Raw genomic sequence first — 20,059 nt, 5'->3', positions numbered from 1 at the left:
AATATAGGTGTCTTTGTCACACATATGCTTTCCCCCTCATGTTTATCGTGGCAAGATCAAAAGATGGTTGTGCACTATTAGGCATGGTTTCCACATTCTAGGCAAGAAGGAAAATGAACACGGGAAGCAATAAAGAACTGTACCTGTCTGAAGGGCAAAGGATTTCCCAGAATCCCTTAGTTTAAATATCATCAGCCATAACTTTGTCACAAGGCCGTCCTAAGCTCCCATTCTGGGGAAGCGAATACTTATAGCTGACCAAATTGCCCAAACAAAATTAGTGTTCTGTTAGCAAAGAAGAAAGAGCAATGAATATTGGGTAGGCAATCAGCAGGTTAGTCCATACCCCTAAAATAGTCCCTTGGAGGAACGGTAGCCATCCCACACATCACTCCCTTTCTTCTTTCTTAGAAAGGAAAAAAGTGTCTCCGCACCACGAAGTCACTCAAAGCCATCCACCTACAGTTCAAGAACTGCACCAGCCTGCATACCTACAAGCCCAGGTACTGTGGAGTCTGCAGCGATGGCCGATGCTGTACCCCCCACAACACCAAAACCATCCAGGTGGAGTTCCAGTGCTCCCCAGGGCAGATCATAAAGAAACCAGTGATGGTCATCGGCACCTGTACCTGTCACAACAACTGTCCTCATAACAACGAGGCCTTCCTCCAAGAGGTAAAGCCTAACACCAGCCGAGGGCAAATGTAACATGCGTCCCTGGAGGAGCACACCTACAGAGGCCAACTGTAGCTCCTGCAGGACCCACCATCCAAAGAACAGAAGAAAAACTATGAGAATTATTATTTCACCTGAGTCCTCTGTATTTTCTGTGGTCATATGAGGTCAGTTCTATCTGTCTTTTTTTTTTTTAATGAAAGATATGATTAACTGTAAACTTGGAATCAAACTAAGCTCAGGAGAGTGCTTAGGGATAACTTACTGTTCTATAGTGTTTACTGCAAATGAAAATTTCTATAAATTTAAGAAATCAGATAGAGGTTTTACTGTATAGACTGTATCACGTTACACTCATCTTCTTTTGGTATACACTAATGCAATGTCAAAAAAATGTCACTGTGATGAATTGGACACAGTGAAGTCCAGGGTCATACCGACCATGTCATCATACAAATATTCTACCATCTATTGTGGATTGACTTGAGGGGTCTCTGTTGAACTCTTTGAGTAGCTCAGCTCTGAACTTCCAAGTCCAAGATCTGAGGAAACATAGCTCTTCAACTTGAAATTCAGAGAACATTATTATTTTTTTGTTTAGTTGTACACTAGGAAACGAGCTGTATCTACAGTAATGGAATGTTTGTTAATTAAGTGGACTGGTGTCATAAACTTGCTTCATTTCAGATAAATTGACTCCTTTCCAATAGAAAGAAGCTGAACAGAAAACTCCCTCCAGTACACAGATGATGACGACCAAGCCCTGCCAGCCCTAATACATTTGTATATACTGTAGGCTCCTGGGGCTCACTAGGTTTTTGTTTTTTTTTTTTAATTCAAAAGTAGAGCATGTCAGCAGAGATTCTGTCATCTCACTGGTGAGTAAATAGAGGCCCAGAGTACCTGATTACAACTCTTGATGACTTTCAAATGTGCCTGTAGTAAAAATTGAAAAAGAAGGACAAACTGACATAGTGTGATGGCATAATAACATAAATTTTACGGGAGTTTAGAATTTATTGTAATCCTGCCCATACGTTGTCCAAGGGCCCTAATTATGCACACTCACAAACAAGCCATGTGTGTATACATATGTGTAACTCATTTGTCAGGTTATAAGGTAGGCTGCAAACTTAAATGTATGAATTCTTCTTATGTCACCATATGTGTTCAACTTTTCTCCTTTAAAGTATTTATATAAATATAAATTATACATTTTTTAAATAGTCTTTTTACTTTCTCTACTTGTCAGACATCACTCAATAAACATGATCTTATCAATGTGTGACTCTGCCATTACTTTGTGCTTACAAGTTGTTTACTGAAAACATAAGTAAAATTACAATTTACTAATTAAATCAGACACCAAGCAACAGCACCCATTGAAAGCAAAGTGGATAATTTTAGATGAGCTTACAACTTCTCAAAAGGGAAACAAAAGATGGCTCTTCCTAAGTTAGGAAGAGCTAGTGCCACGGCCTCAAATATTCTTCACACTGTTTATACTCAGACTAACACCTCAAGCCCTCGCATGTTTTCTAAACAATCCGCCAGACACTTCAATATAGTAAAAATTGAACTTCTTGTTGGACCAAGCAAAACGTACCTCTCTGGCCTTCTTATCCATCTTCCCATCTTCCCAATGACCCAGCTGAAATCACCAGCATTATTTTGATCATCAACTTGCTCTTGCCAGGTGCCCAGAAAAGTTTGTTTCCAGTGGTGATACAGAGCAGAGCAGTCAGCAGGGCTGCGTTTGGGGCGGTGAGAGAGTCAGAGTTAATATTAGCTTTGTGTTTTATAGTTTCTGGCTGATGCAGTGGGTCTACACCAGTCCTTCCATAATTTAAAAAAAAAAAATTTCCCTATTCCCAATTTCACTTCCCCTGTCTCAGCCTCCTTCCGACTCAGTTTTGTTTTTTCTGTTTTTTTAATCTAGTTTTTATTTCAGACAGATTGGAAAGCTAATTTGACTTCTAGGGATTTATTCAATGGAAGGTATCAAGAGCAGTAAACATGTATCGCATACTTTGTGCTGAATACTTTGCCTTTTTTATATTGTTTCATTTGTACGATAGCTCTCTTACGAAGTAGGCTCTCCTCCCTGTATTACAGTTGAGAAAACTTTTAAAAATTTAAAAATAAATAGTTAAAAGAAACTGGTGGATCTAGTACTCAAATCAAAGTTCTTTTGCTTTACTTTAAGCTACCACATAGATCCACACAAAGATTATGTATCTGCCAAGTTGTTTAATCTGATATTGTCCAGATGGCAACATGGGAACATTCAAAAGTCCAACAGTATAGATTGGCTAGATAAATCCTAGTACATCTATGATGATGAAGAACAAAGGAAACTTTAAAATGAAAATGTAAGAAAATATTTACCCCCGAAAAGTATAGAACTATGAAAAGAGTGATTTTGTTATGTTCAAAAGTATCTATGAACAGGAATGAAAAAGAGAACTAGGAGAGAATTTCCAACAAAATATTATTAGTGATTATGTCAAGTATGGCCTTACTTTTTGGGATTTCTTTACCAGCTTTTTTTTTATATATAACTGAGAATATATTACCTGTATAACCAGATAAAGAAAAGAAAAAGCAAGGCTGAATTTGGATACTCCTTCGAGCAGAGTTCCTGTCAAATGTCTACTCATTCATGCTGAGCTGGCTGCTTTTTCTGGCATCCAAAACATTTATTAATTCACTCATTCCGTTCATTCAAAAAATGCTTACAGGCTGCTCCTGCGTGCCTAGCATTGCATTAGGTCCTGGGATTACAGCCATGAAAAACAACAAATGATAAACCATAAAATACACAAGTTACCTCTTCTCCCTGGAATTGACACTCTGTTGGCTAAGGCAAGCAAAAAAGCAATAAACAAACAATCAGAGAGGATAAATATCAAAGAGTGATAAGTAAACCCTAGGAAGACCCTTTAAAACAGGACGATCTAATAGAGAATTTCTGGGTGGCTAATTTACCTGGAGGTGGTCAAGGAAGTTCTTTTCTGAAGCGGTAACATTTCATCTTGGAGCTGAAGGACCCAGATGAGGAGAAATAATCTTTCAGGTGAAGGTAACAGCTGGTTAACCAGTGTTGGGAATAAGTTTGGAGCCTCATTAAAAACGATCTGAGCCAGTTAGCTCAGTTGGTTAGAGCACAGTGCTCGTAACACCAAGGTTGCCGGTTTGATCCCCACATAGGCCCCTGAGCTGCGCCCTCCACAACTAGATGGAAACAACTACTTGACTTGGAGCTGATAGGTCCTAGAAAAACACACTGTTCTTTAATTTAAAAAAAATATATATATATATATAAAATGCTTTCATCATTAACAACAACAACAACAAATCGATCTGTGTGGCTGGAGCCATACGTGAAGGAAGGCAGGATGTGGGAGATTGTGCAATTGCAAGGGCTCAGACATGGAGGGCTTGCCTCTATCTCATAATTCTCACATTATTTTACAATTGATTCTTAAAATCCCATTACATTCAGCATCTTGAGAACAGCATCTTAGTCTTCCTGTATCTGCCCCAGTACTAGGCACTCAGGACAACCTCACTGTTTACCTGTTGAATGAATGGATGGATGGATATGTGAATAAGTGAATGGGCTGTGCATTGATAAAAGATAGAATGCTCTTTGAAATAAATGTTAGGCCTTTAAACCATCATTTTCGCTATCACTATGATTTGCATTATTGCTATCACTTGCAGAGCAACACCACTCTTCAACATACACAAACACACACATGCGTGCATTCCTGAAATAATAATTAAAGACAGTTGAAAAATATTTGCTAGGTCCAGAACTTTCTAGTAATACAGCAAGGAAAGCAACATTTACTGAGTGGAGTTTAGGGCTGCAAGAAGAGTGTAGCTGTGGGAGTTATTCAAGCTTGGGTTTGAAAACTGGGCCTTTTCTTTCCCAGCTCAGGGATATTGGATAATTTATACACACCCTCTGAGCCTCAGTTTTCACTCTTGTAAGATGAGACCATAGTATTGATAAGAGTGACCACTGCCCTGAATGGGTCCCTGGGCCTCAGGAATTTCAGTTGTAAAATAAAGGCATTTCCTGGCACACCAGGAAGAGATGGTCATCCTAAATATCAACCACATATACTGGGGCTGCCAAAAAATGTATACGAGTGGGCACTTTGGTCAATGTTGCTCAAGCAGTAGTTCGCCGTCATCAGAAGTGTCTGGATGCCGATGGTAACCACTTTAAGCACCTCTTGTAATTGTGGAAGTCAAACGTGACTTGTATTCATCTTCTGTTATCAGTATATATTATCACAATTTTAATAGTTTTTTCCTTTCTTAAAATGTGTACACATTTTTTTGTTACCCTCTGTAGTTTTAAGATATTATGCATTCATAAGCCCTTGACTATGCCAGGCGCAAGTAGGCCTGCACATGACGGCTGTTCGTATAATAAGAATCCAGTGGACCCAAGCACAGCCCCGTCTTCTGTGCATGTCATGTTCAGAGATGGACATTTGTGATCTCATTTTTACAGGAAAAGGTGAAGAGAGTCAAAGACTCTAATGACCTATTAAGGACACAGTAAATGAACGCGCTGGGATTCAAACTGAGAGCCTGAACTCAGAGCCAAAGCTCTTTTTACAGTGCCACAGCCACTGAGGCCAAGTATATTTTCAGCAACCAAAACAATTCCAACAGTTTTCATTTTTGTGCTGTTTTCCCAAACTATAAATATTCTCTTTTAGAAACAGTGTTGCAAAGTCGTAAGTTTGTTGAGCTCATTCTATGAATGCGAAATTTTGAAAGCACTTTAATTGCGGTCTACTGATAAGGCATACTTCATTGAAAATTATTTGGGGTTTTTTCTTTTCTTTCATTAGACAAGGATTCAATTCAACGTTGTGGCAAAGACATCTTTAGCTAGGCAAGGGACTAATTTGTCACATACTTATCTGTGCTTGATAAGATCATCAATAAAGCTTTTGATGGAGAGTTCTGGGCAGTATTAGATTTCTCTCCCAGTGTTTCTTTGTAGGTACACATTGTCAGGCTTCCAAATGGGTTTCACTCCAAAATGCTTAATATCATAAGTCAAATCATCAAAACACTATATCCATTTGGCAGTGTGCTGTTAAGCTTAGCTCAAAGATTCATTATAGTTGGAAATGTATTCATCTTAACCACACCACATGGTCCTAACAGGCAGTGAGTGCTATGCTGTCTGGAGGGAATCACAAATTCAATTACCAGTGCAGTAACATTGCTGAATTCTAAATAATGAAGAATTATCTGCAGCCATCAAACAGGGGACTGTGAATTACTGTTACATTAAGCCAGCTGTTAGGGGATAATCTGGAGTTGCAAAGAGTAAGGATGGCAGCATCATATCATTCTTCCTAAAGGATGTGTATCTTTCTCCTTAGGACAAGAAAATGAAGGTCTGAATTTTAGCCCAGGGATCTCTGCAAAAGAATATACCATTCCATTCAAATGGCAGAGTTTCAATCAAGTGGCAAAGTTTCACAGAATGAACAGCCCACCGGTTCTACTGGAAGGAGCCTGGAAATAAAAGTTTGATAATCCAAGAAGAGGGTGTTGGTTGGACTTACATTTTATGAGCAAAATCTGAGAAGCAGGCTCTACTTGTAGCATAGATTCTGAAGTCTGGAAAGGGTTACAAAGTTCTTCATGTGGGTTAAATAAGGGTCAACTGTTTCAAACTGACCGAGGCTTGTCCTACTGAAACAGGGCCACACACAAGATCCTTGGAAGACCTTGGCAGGGGAGATCTAGTTTGAAGTTTGAGTTCTAGTTCCTCTGAAAGTTCAGCATTAAGAATCTTCCCTGATATTTTGCAGAACATCTCAATCCCCAGACAAAAACTGCAAGGATCCTGTTGAGAGTGCTCTGTCAGTTCCCCAAACTCCATGTTCTTATTCAAGAATCTATGTTAAATTCACCTTCTCTATGAAGACTTCTTGACTGGCACCCTTTTACCCTCAATGGAACTGGCCACTCCCTCAAGGAGTGCCCAACTGTTCCTTGTAATAGTTACTATGATAGCAGCTAAAACATTCTACTTCTGCTATTTGTTTTCATGTCAGTCTCCTGCTAGACTCTAAGGTTTATGAGGGCAGGGACCCTGTCTGGTTTTCTCACTATTGATTCACACCATGTTTCTCGAACTTTCTTTTATGCCATTACTCCAACCAGCTGAGCATAATGAATACCTACAGCAGAAATCTGGCATTTCAGGCCAAAGTTTCCGTGGTATGCCACAATTTTCTCTCAAAAATTTGGGTAAATCTTAACGTCTCTTTAATATAGCCATGTTCATTTAAATATAAAAATAGCATTTTATATTTCTAATTGGCTGATTTACTCAATTTTTTCCACCCTAATTTCAAGTAAAATTCATGCTTCAGAATAATGTACCTTTACACTAAAGACTCTTGTATCTCCTTGCATTCTTCACTGTCAAATTAATAGTAATAATAACTGTCATTCCAAAATTTTATCTCATTTTAGGTGCCATGGACTGTGAGATCAATTGTCAGAAAACAAAGCCATGTCTTAGTTGCTTGGCTCCTGGATGTCTATGTCCACAAAATGATAATGTTGAATTCAGCAACTTCCTATTGAAACTTACAGAGTAACTACTAAGTGCCATGCACTTATAAATATCATCTTTATAAGCTTATTTTTCTTCACAACAACCCTACATGATGAGTACTATTGCCCTATTTTATAGATGAGACTGGTAAGGATTCACACCCAGGGGGGTGGCTAGCTGTGAAGGCCAGACTCCTTGCAGTGTCACTTCCACCAGCCCTCAAGAGCCTGCTGTGCCCTTCCACTTCCTTTTCTCTTTTATTATAATGAGCATGCTAAAGACTGAACTCATCACAACAGAGGTACCTCTGTTTTTTGGTTCAGAAAATAATGACCATAGCCTTAATATTTATTCTGGTCTTTCTAGGCACTGCAGCAATGAAATAAGCAATACAAGTGTTAATTAAAACGGTATGTATATAACACCCTCCATACTAGTAGACTTGTGAAAATGGCAACCAAGAAACCAGCTATTAACACTATATCCCATCAATCAGTAAATCTGACTTGTTTTGGGTTTTGTTTTGTTCTTTTGAGACTACTTTCTTTGTCAGGTTGCTCAAATAAGATATAAGGTGCATGTATAAAAACAAAACTTTGTAGGCAGATTCATTGAATTATTCAGGTCATCTTTTGAAATGTGACATTTCAAACAACTTGTTAGTAACCCAAGTTGCTAACTAGTTAATGCCCCTTCAGTATATTAAAAACAGCTCATCCATTTGGTAGAGCCTTGCTGATGTTTTTAAAATCAACCTGTACTCTATATCCAAGAAAAACAGATTAATTAGTTAATAATCTTACTCAATCAAAGCTTGGGGTTGTCTAAGTTCTGTCTGCATACTTCTTATCGTATTAGGTTGGTCGTCACAGATGAATTCTTACCATGTTGAACACCGATTCTTTAACAAGAGCTGAATTTCATACTACACTAGGAGGGTTAATTTAATACAGATTGCTCAACTTGGATCAAAAGTAAAATCAGAGTATTATTTTCTATGACCATCCTTAACAACACAAAACCCTGTCTTTTAGTGGGCATCTTTTCCCCCTAAAACTTTGTTTTGATTTACACATTTCTTCTACTTTAAGTTAACTGTGGATTTATAAGACCCTCAAATCTCATAAAGTTGCACACATCTTCCCCCCCCCCACGCCCCACGCCGCCCCCGCTGATTTTCTGCTACTTGTTTAGTTCTTTGTCTTGCTCTTCTTTGACGAATAGCTTGAAAACATCCAGAGAAAGTATTTTATTATATTCTGAAGGGGGAAAATGGCATTATTTTACTTGGGTGTTCCCTGAATTCTACAGTCTTTTTCTGAAAAATATAGTAACAGCCAAGACCCCCTGATTTTTGTGACAATCCCTCATTCCCATCCTGGCTAGCTAGGTGTATGTAGCATTTTGTACATGGGCAGTAAGCCCAGAGGCAAATATGCTATTGTTGGTTATCTAGAGCTTTTATAGGCACTTGACCAAATTTTATATTCCTCAAGATTTGTGTCTTTTACAGAATAAAAGCCGATTTACATGTTCTTGGCTATATCAGATCCCCCTGCTGGATACATGCTTTGGTTTTAAAGGGTAGTTGATATAGCACGACTCACGAGGAACCACTCAGAGTAATATTTAAAAACTGTTGCTTTGTTTCCAAGCTTTTCATGTTTGCCTTCCTCTCTTCTCTCTCTCCAGATTATGAAGTTTTTGCTTTTTCTTCTTCCAAAGATTTTTAGAAAATGCAGGCACTCCTCAATCCAGGAACGACACTGAGTTGTAACATTTGCTCTATGTGTCCACTGGTGGCCTCTTTTCTAGGCTAACCCACCAAACTGCACAATTGTGATAAAGTTAAGGAAGCCATCTTTGGCATTATCCCTAAACTTAGGAAGTGGACAGGAAATGTAGAAGAAATCTCTAGATAAGCACAACTAAGAAAGAGGGCTATTCATCGATCATAGAGCCTACTGAGTAGCTTCATACTCAATCTGAAATGACCATCGCTATTATCATAGGTCATAGATAACACCTTACGGACTGTGTTTCGCTCTCTCCACTCCTCTACAAAATGTCAAACAATAATTCTGCACAAAATAGGTACTCAGTAGATGTTGGATCAAAAATATAAAAGGATACATTGATGAAAGGATGGAAGGATCATTAAATGGAGAGACTATATGGGTGGATAAAGGTATTAATTGATGAATGGGTGAACAAAAACATGAGAACTGGCAGTTTATGACTATCATTCCCTGATCCTTCAAATAAAACAATTTTACCTTTGAAAAATGGATGCTAGAAGTTCCATGAGTGACTGCCTCAGAAAAGCGTCCACAGTTCACGCTTGTTCACACCTATGCTCCATATGTCCTTTCTTGGTTCTCAGCAACCCTCCGTGCAGTTCTGTGCCTCAGTTTGCATTGTTTCTATTGATTTTTGTTTTTAGCCCTAACCTGATCCAATTTCTGATGTATGTCCTCCAATCGTGCTCTCTGTAAATTTGTCCTTTCCATTTTTTTTGAGCCTGGTCAGCTAGGTTGGCCCACTATCTCCCAACCCGTCCTTCAAGGTATAGGAATCGGATAGTTTATTTGAGCTGTTAGACTTAAAACCAGCAAAATTTTAATTGATATTTTTGATTCCCTTTGTCCTTGCCTGAATAACAAAGGACTCTAACAACATTGTGTATTGAAGGTCATTTTGTGCTACCAGGATCCCAATTTTGATGAGGATTAAGGCCAAAGTGGCTTAAGGAAGACAGTACTCTCTTCACCTCTGGGGGGAAATGTGTGTAAAAGTAATTTTCAATTCTAAACGCCCATGTGGAATAAGTTACTCTTAGGGGTCTATACAACTCCAAGACATTTAACTATAAATTCAAATTTTCATCATCCACATGCTTGATATTTGAAAAAGCCCATTTGGCATTCTAGCCCTAACCGTCTGGATGATTAATGGAGCAATAAACAGAAAAAGTCAGTGTTTGTCATCTTGCAGACATTTTTTCCTATAAAGGTTAAGCACCCTAACTGTGTGGCAAACTGAGGAGGAAATATTATATTAATAGCTATGTTTTTTAAAAAAATTGACCCAAAGCAAAAATGGTCATGCAATGTGAGTCACTTAGCTAAGAGAATAAATGACCACTGGCAGACAACACAATTATGTTGGTTTTGGATATGTTTCTGTGCTCTGTAGAAATCATATCAAATGTTTTATAGTGTCACTCCTGTTACAAGTATTCTTTATGGTGGTAAGAAGGTGAGGTGTTCCATGGACAATGCCTCTCTCTATCCTGATTTAAGCAAGACAATGTTTACTAAGCCATTAGTGTGTGTAAGGTTATCCTCATAAAGGTGATAGGCAAAACACCCCATAATCTGGGTGTTTGGGATCCCCAAATTTAATTACATGAGGATTAATTAACCTAACATTTACTGAGCACTTACAAAACTCAGATATAGCAAGATCCTCCTTTTCTATCACAGAAGATATTTGTTGCTAACTTATGGGAGTTACTCAAGAATTCGATTTCATTTTGTTTCCAACCTGGTAGGAACTTCTCTGCTGCTATTACCAGATTCTGGGGATCTCACCTGTGCCATCATCTCAATACTTGTAACAACTTCCTTTGGTAATCTCCAGGGGAGTGAGGAGTAACAGGGGATATTTGCTCTCTCAATTACATTACCACAGAGTTCACAAGGTAACTAGGAAGCTAATACCTTCTCTTCCCTGAGAACCACTTGACCTTTTTTCCTCATGACGAATATCTACTGGATTATGATTGGAGCCTATAAAGGGACAAGTAGGGCAAATCTCAAAACAGCAGTACTGGGTAATAGGAGGAGGAATTAACTTTGTCCAACTTTCACATTCCTTTATGTCTCACTAGTGAAGGAAAAGCTTGAAGAAGAGTGCTTCAAATGAATTCTCTAAATGTCCTTAATATTCCTTAGTTTTTTCACAGAACCCTCTTTCAAGTTCTCCACTCCAACGTCTAATCTGTTCTCTCAGATAACTCTACCCTGTCCCGATAAAGTTCCCCCACATCTACTTAACTTTTACAAACTTAAGTACCTGAGGCTAATGAAGGTTCTACTCAATTCAGACTTGTTTGACTTATGAGGACAGGGTTGGATCCGAGTCCTGTGGATGAGGCAGAAAATGAATGTTCTGAGTTTCATCTTCTGTCATCAAGAGTTTCAGCTGATATCCTCTTGAGTTTACCTAAGAAGGGTGGGTACCTCAGGGCAAGGATTGATTTTTCCACAAAAAACAAAACAAACCCAAACCAAAAACCACAGTCTATTCTGATATCATGAAAAATGATATGTCTCCTTTCAGCATGAGTTTGACCTCACCCTTTGTGGAAACAATGACCATAGAATTATTGAGGGAGGAGGCTTTGATTCTTTCTTAGGTCTCATTTATACTCTGCCATCTTAATGGGGTAGCTTCAGTTCTAATTAGGTTGATTTCCATAACAAACATCCTTGCATGCATTATCTCATTCGATGTTAATAACTACCCACTGAGGTACTTAGTTTCCTGCCCTTTTTACTTCTTCAGATTCCTTAGAGTTCTAGTGCTCTCACACTTTAGTTAATTATTCTGGCATTTGAAAGAAAAACCTATAATCTGTAAGCTCAAAAGAAATAAGTTGTAATAAGTTTATTTGAACCATGAGTCATGTTTCCCACTAACTATATAAGCCTTTAATTGCCTAACTTTTCCAAAAAATAGTAAAGCATTTTGGTGGTTTTGTGACCTTCAGGCTTTTCTAGAAAGTTCTTAATCAGTACCCATTTAGAGAACTTGGAGAAGACAATCTTTATTAAATGGACATCGCCACATCATCATAGATTGGGAGTATACCTATTTCCTTGTATTTCAAGGCATAGCTGAATATGTGATACAACACACTCTTGTAGACTTTATAAATCATAACCCATTTTTCAGATGACATATCTAAGCAAGAAAAATGAGGAAATGAGGGTGAGATTTCTATTCTTTCTAAATCATGCTTCATTCCAATTTATCCTCCGTATCAGAGAAGAATAACTAATGCTATTTGGATGAGCTCATTTAAACATGTCAAACTCTTTTCATAAAGATTAATTAGAATATGTCAGCTCTGCTGGTGGCAAAGCCATCTTGTTTTAAATCTTCAAGAAATAATATATACAAAGCCGGATTACAGCTGCTCAATCCTTAGCATGACATGCATAAAATCAATATTTCAAGCTCCTTTGGGGGTTACAGCCCAACACGTTGCTTATGAATCGTCATAATGACTTCAGCCAGCCCCTCCTGTCCAGTGGGGAAAATGGGATTACTCAGCCTTCAAAAGGGACTCAAAGACTAGTCAGTATGCAAGGACTGTGGACAAGCTGATGGTTTTCTAGAAGACCAATGTCAGATGTAGAAGTTTCCTAGATGCCATGCCATAATCAGACCCAGCTGCTCTAAACTCAGAGAGCCAAACTCAGTCATTGGAAAGGCTTTGGGAAGAGCACAGCAGGAGCATGTTCCAAATGACTTGTCACTATCCAAAAGGTCACAATAGATGGACTCCTAAATATTGCACGCAGAAAGGGACCTCAAAATTTCCTCTGATCTTACAGGATTTTATCTTGTAATTCACTGGATGAAAGCAATTCCTGTTGACTGATCTTTCTGGGCTTATTATCAATGTTTTAATTTCTGGATTTCTTAACTTTGTGAAAAACTGAGGTTCTACTTGCAATTTGGACGATCTAAGATTTCCACCATTTCTCCCATGAGTGTTTTGAAACTCCAGCCTATTCAAAGATTCTTTAAGAATATTCCGAGGAAGATATAGTTTACAGTTTACTAGCACATTTTCAGCTGGGGGTAATTTTGCTCCCCAGGGGACACTTGATAACATCTGAAGACATTTTTGATCCTAACAACCAGGGGGGCTGCTACTGACATCTAGTGGGTAGAAGCCAAGAATGCTTCTAAATAACCTACCATGCACAGGACAACCCCCACAACAAGGATTATCCAGCCCAAAATGTCAGTAATGCCACTCTTAAGAATCTTTGCACTAGCCAATGGCAAAAGTCTAAGTTTAATCAATGGCAAAATCTCAAGTTTAACCACAGATTAAAAATTCCCTCATAACATGTTGCAGGAGGTAAAGGAGAAGGCAGGCTAATTATTCCAATGTTGACTAATAAGAAATCTCTGGAAGGAGGCGGTGGAGAAACCACTTTTGTGACAAGATCAGGCAAGCCAAAAAATACATGTGGCCTTACAGTTGGCCATTAACATAATTTGGAACAGGAAATTCCAGGGATAACTGGAAAAAAGAGAATTGATACCCAAACAGATTTTTTGCCTTGTGACATATTTTAGCTGGCTTAAGGACCCCCCAAGTCCCCAAAGTGTTAATTTCCATGAAAACTGAAGAAGGAGTTAAGATAAACATCAGTCACAAGTTGTTCTTAAGCCACGGTTGAAGAGAGATATTGAAATACAGTTTTCATTCATTTTCTCTGTCTCTCCCCTATGTGAGAAACATGGCATGCACAATTGGCGCCTATATTATCCTCTGGCCAATACTTTATCCCAGTTGCCGTAGCAACTGTCAATATTTGTCTGGTATGTCACAGCCCCAGTTGGCTGATGTCTGGTTCAACATCTACTTGTAAAGTTTAGGGAAGAGAGACACCCAGTGGTCTAAATTAACTGAGCTGCTGAAATCCAACTCCTGATTCATTTTATTTTCACTTGAGAAACGTTTATTAATTTTAAATATGATCCTCTTTTCATGATCAACAATCTCCACAGTTAAAGTTATGGACGCAGAGACAACAGGGGTTGGAACACTTACTTTTTCTGCAAAGTAAGCCAACGTTCTATAAATGTAGCAAACAATAAATATTTTTGGCTTTGTAGGCCATGTGGTCCCTGTTGCAACTACTCAATTCTGCCATTATAGTATGAAAGCAGCATCAGACTATGTGTACACAAGTGAATATAGCTGTATTACAATACAATTTTATTTCCAAAAGCAGGCAGCAGACCAGATTGGCCCACAAGCGAGAGTTTGCCAAGCGCTAGAAAAGAAAATCAAGTCTATATGCTCTTTGAATCTACACATGCAACTGCCCCCTCCATTCCACCAAATTTCAAGACACTTGGAAGAATCAGTACAAGAAGAAACAACATCCACATTTAGTCAATAACATTTGTACAACTATTTATTTACTGTCTGTTTCCAATGTTCCAGGCACTGTTCTAAGTACCATGTAACAGCAAGGTGCAAGACAAGTGAAAACCCCTGTCATTGCAGAGCTTTTATGTACAGTCACAAATATAATATATAAGTGAAATACCCTATAAGCCAAACAATAGTTAAGTGCTATGCGAAAATTTCAATGGGTGAATCAGGACAGAGAATACCGAGTTGAGGAAGTGGTATAGGCTGAATTGTGTCCCCCAGAAAGATATGTTGAAGTCCTAACCCTTGGAACCTGTGAACGTGATCTTCTTTGGAGATAGTCTTTGCAAATGTAACCAAGTTTATATGAGGTCATTAGGGTGGACCCTCATCCAATACAACCGGTATCCTTGTTGGAAAGAGGAAATGCCATGTGGAGATAGACACACACTGGGAGAACCTCAAGTTATGACAGAAAAATAGATTGAAATGATGCAGCTGCAAGCTACAGAATGCCAAGGATTGCTGGTCACCACCAGTTCTAGGAAGAGGCAAGAAAAGATTCTCCTCAACGTCTCAGAGGAAGCAGGACCCTGATGACAGCTTGATGGCAGACGTCTAGCCTCTAGAACTGTGAAAGAATAAATTTCTGTTCTTTTAAGCCATACAGTTTCTGGTGCTTTGTTACAGCAACCCTAAAAACTAATACAGGAAAAGAGGGAACTGCCATTGGAAAAGGGGTAGTAAGGAAAAGCTTCCATGAGAAGCTGTATATCAAAGGCTACTTCTCCTGTTTGTGCCTTAGATACCATGGCTACGGCCTCTGATTTAGGCAATTTTTTTTTTCTCTATGCCTAAATCATTCCCATCCATGCACAAAAATTCTATAATGTCCTCTATATTAAAAACAAAACTTCTTTTTACCTTGTATCATTCTCTTTACTTCCTTTTATTGTGAACACCTTGAAATGTTATCTGGCATCACTATCTCTAATTTATCTCTACCCATTCTCTATTGAACTCATCCATTTAGACAATCACCCCATTACTCAATATTTTCATTGACTAAAGTGACTACACATCTTAGTTTGTACAGACAGTCCTGGTCTCTTCCTGTTCTCCAGAAATAATGTTTCACTCTCGAAGTGTCTTGATTAGCATGATAAATTACATGTTTACCCTACTTATGACCTCCGCATTGATAAATCCAAATAAATCCAGCAGGTCTCAGGGCTCGTTATACTTAGGCAACTAGTATTTAACACATCTTATCACATCTGTCTTTTTTTACTTGTTTTCCAGGATCTCACGTTCTGGAACTCCTCTTATCTTTCTAGCAGCTTCTTCTCAGTCTTCTTCACTGGTTGCTTCTCATCTTCCCAATTAGCAAGGGTTACAGTGCACCAGGCCTGAAGCATTTGAACTCTCTTCTCTGCCCTATCTATACTCTTTCCCTTGTTTGTCTCATCTGGTCTCATGGCTTTTAACACCATTTACATAATATTTTATGTTATTTTTTAAAAGTTTGCAGCAGAGGATAGTTTATTAGGGAGGAAAGTAACAGCTCTCAAAACAAGAGCGGGTCCCAACTGGGTTGCCCTCATTTACATAATAATTTAAATCTTTATTTTAGAATTTTACCCTGAACTTTAGACTCATATATCCAACTGTTTATCTAAAAGCATCCCAATCATAATTCAAAAGTGAACTTCTGACATACTCCCCCACACAAAATATTTGCTCTTACTCCAGTCCTCCCCTTCAGGAGTATGAACTACAGCAATTTGCAGGAAGCAAAAACTCTGAAATCATCTTTGACCTTCGCTTTTTCTCTATGTCAACAGACTGTGGTGGTTTTAACAACAAAGCCTACATATCTCACACCCTCCCCTACTTCTACATGTAGTGAGAGCACTGGGATTATTACAGTATCCTCATAATAGGCATTTCCACTTCCAAGGATATAGTCTCCACAGAGTGGCCAGAGCAACCCTTTTCACAGATAAGTCATATTTTATGTCACTCTTCTTTGAAAATCCTTTACCATCATACCTCACTTACTATAAAATGGAAATTCCAGTGACCCACAGGCCAGCTATCTTCCTATTCTACCTACGATGTTGTCACCTCCTTTTCTTCCCACTGCAATGCTGCCCCAGGCCCAAGGGCACTCCTGCAATCTCTGCTGCCTCAGGGCCTTACCACTTGCTGTTTCTTCATCTTGGATTACCTTCACACAGGTATCCCTGTGAGGTACTGGCTCTGAGCAGGAGTAGGGAGAAGGACCAAAACTGAAATCCCTTTGCTCATTCACTCATTTATCCAAAATTAATTGAGCACCTGCTCCAGGCTGCTTCTCCCCTTACACAGTTTTCTCTTGGTTAAAAATATTTTATCCAGGCAGACAGGTAATATTTTTCATCCCCCCATTCTTCCCATCTCCCATACCCAGTTGGCCGCCAAGTCTGTTCCAGCATGTCACGAAGTCTCAGGAGTTTTTCCTGCCCTTCATCGCTATTGCAGCATTCAGGATAGGCATCTCATGATTTCTTTCCTGGGTTATTACAACAGACTCACTACGAGTGCTCCCTCCAGTCCCTCTTCTGTTAATACCAGAGATCTCTTACCAAAACTGAAATCAAATCACGGTCCACATTAGAATCTGGGATCGCCTATTTCCAACACACCATTCAAATCCCTTATATTACACCTATGCCTTTGTATTATCTGAATCTTGTACTCATTTCCTTCCAATTCTTTCTGCCGAAGCCCCACATGTAGCCTATGCTCAAGCCACTACCAGAAAGCGCCTGAGCCGGCCAGGTCTTTGATTCCTCCAAGCTTTCAGACCATGCCCTTCTCCTGCGACCCCACGTAACAGATGCATATGCACCCTTCAAAGCATGAATCAAAGATTACTTCCTCTTTACACCATCTTTGACCTATCTTCTCGCCTCCCTTTGGATTTTGTATATATCCGTATTATTGAATTTATCCCAGTAAGTAATAGTTTTGGTTTATATGTCTGTATCCCCATAGTATTCTGAGCATTTTGGGAGCAGGGGCATGAGGAAGTCAACTTTCTGACTGTCAGACAGTGATGTCAATAGGTTGGTAGGAAAAAGAAAGGTTTTAGTACGTATAAATATGATTTAAAAGAGAATGTTTTTTTTTTGTCTTCAGACAATATTATGTTCTTTTATGAGTATTTGGAATGTTTTGTGGGGAAAAGGAAACTTTCTTGGATTTTTGAGTGGGCACTTCAACTTTAAAAAAAATGTAATCTGAAATTTAGAATACCCAGCAAACTTATTTGTTGAGTATCACCTTAATTCTGTTTGCTCTAGCAGCAGTTGACCACTAGGGTGCATCACAGTTACATGTAGTTTGTACAGTTTTGAGAGATTCGCTTTAGGGCAAAAGCCAGTTTTGAAAACAAAAAGGTCTTTTATGTCCCATATTTGTTTAGCTCTTTCAAAGAAAATTAGCATGTAGACTTGCTACCCCTTATCTCCATTCTTCACACCACTTACAAACACTTCCTCTAACAGTCATATTTGGAATATTTGCAAAGAAGAATACTTAACTCCCCATTTTTCCTCTAACTTGAGCAAACTCTTCATTAAACAAATATTATCTCCAATTTCCAACTGTGTGTAAACCACTTTGATAAAAAATATGGAAGATAGAAAAAGTAAGAGGTCGTATAGATCTACCTTTAGTCTGTTTATAACCTCCAGTAAAAAAATAAATAAATAAAGTAAAAAAATTTTAAAAAGATAAATAACTTCTTGCATTTTAAAGAAATAATGTAACAGAAGAATGCATATGCAAATAAGGCTGCAAAAAAGAAATTTAGAAACAACTTAGTTGAATCCATTAGACTTAACCAGGCCTGAGGGAGGAAAAAGCCAATTTAAAAAGATCATATACAATGAAATTAAAAGGACATGGCATGAATTTCCGCTGCTGAAAGTCCATTTAAAAAAAAAAAAAAGAACTTGCATAAAAATGAAAGAAAAAAAGGAAATCTCCAAGCTCTCCTTTAAAAAAAAAATGTGAAAAGAAATGAAGGATAACCACAAACTGGTTAAGAGACAAGAAAGCAAAGGCAAAAGTTGAGGCTACCTTAAGGATATATCTTCAAAGAATATCAGAAAATTAGCTTTGGAACAGAAGGAGAGTAGGTAAGATGAACATTAAAACCTACATTTACCAACGTCCATGGAAGAGGGATAAAATGGTCTCATGTTGTAAGCAACCCTGCCTTCAAGCAGGAGCAAATACAAATCTTTCTGGAAAGCATACTTAATTTAGACCTGAGGGAGTAACACAAATTAAACCACATATGAGCTCATAATCAAAAGTCACGAAACACACAAGATAAGCCACCATGACTGAAAGTCACCAGAAACAACAAATAGATCATTTAGATGCCCTAAGACTTCAAATCTTAGAACTGTCTGACCCAGAATATAAAATAGTAGATATAAACTATTTAAATAAATTAAAGATGGGATTAAAATTAAGCAAAGGAAGAAATAGTCAACAGACATATTAACATGGTTTACTTTATCAAAAAAATGTACTACTACAAAATGCATGTGCCCTTATTATCAGAATTTCAAGAACACTTGAAGCAAAAACTGAAAAAATTAAACTGAGAAATAGACAAATTCACAATCCCAGCTGAAGATTTTAACATACCTCTTTCTATATTTGATATGAGCACATAAAAATAATGAAGATATAGAAGATGTGAACAACTCCATCAGCTAACTTAATCTGATTTATATTTACAGAGGACTACACCAAATAGCTGCACAATACATATTCTTTTCAGTGTACATGGAGCATTAACTAAGATATCCCATATGGTAGGTCATCAAACAAGCCTCAGTAAGTATCAAAGGACTGTAATCTTACAGAGTATATTCTCTGACCAGATTGCAATTCAACTGAACTCAAACTAATAACAACAAATATCTAGAAAATCCCAATATATTTGAAAATTTAGCAAAATATCTCTATGTAACCCATAGAACAAATCACAAGGAAAATTAGAAAATATTTTATACTATTTATTTAAAATATTTAAAATATAAAGTATATTATATTGAATAATAATAAAAACACAGCATATTAAAATTGTAGGATACAGCTAAAGCATTTCTTAAAGGGAAATGTATAAGTATGATCAGAAAAGTGGTGTGGCACCCACACTTCCAACATCCATGCCTCCTAGTAGTCAGGTTTTTATTAATGTAATCCCCTCCAGCACTGAATGAAAGCTGGCTCTGTGTGACCAACAGAGAACAACAGAAGTGACAATGAGTGGCTTCCCAAGCTAAGTTATAACAGACATGTGGCTTTGATTTGGCCTCTTGGATTATCTGCTCTTGGAGAAATCATTCCCGTGGTCATGAGGACACCCAAATAACCTACTGGAAAGGCACACATGCAGCGAAACAAGCCATATGAGGATAGCAAGTTGGAAGTGGAACTTGTCACCCCAGTCAAGCCTTCAGATGACTGCAGCTCAGCTGATGGCTCACTGCAACCACATAAAAAACTCGAGTTTAGGA

At 38.2% G+C, this 20,059-nt stretch overlaps 1 protein-coding gene across 1 annotated transcript in view; it reads left to right on the top strand.

The window, feature by feature from the left end:
- CCN3 (cellular communication network factor 3) overlaps positions 1 to 1,956 on the top strand; it is a 7,775-nt gene extending 5,819 nt beyond the window's left edge. The window contains exon 5 of the mRNA XM_019642092.1: positions 412 to 1,956. Within this exon, the coding sequence (XP_019497637.1) occupies positions 412 to 708 (297 nt within the window). The 3' untranslated portion in view covers positions 709 to 1,956. The remainder of the gene's footprint in view (positions 1 to 411) is intronic.
- Positions 1,957 to 20,059: the final 18,103 nt, after the last annotated feature.

This window comes from Hipposideros armiger, unplaced genomic scaffold (genome assembly GCF_001890085.2).
Source record: "Hipposideros armiger isolate ML-2016 unplaced genomic scaffold, ASM189008v1 scaffold_65, whole genome shotgun sequence".
Lineage (NCBI taxonomy): Eukaryota > Metazoa > Chordata > Mammalia > Chiroptera > Hipposideridae > Hipposideros > Hipposideros armiger.
This window is presented reverse-complemented; position numbering and strand designations above follow the sequence as displayed.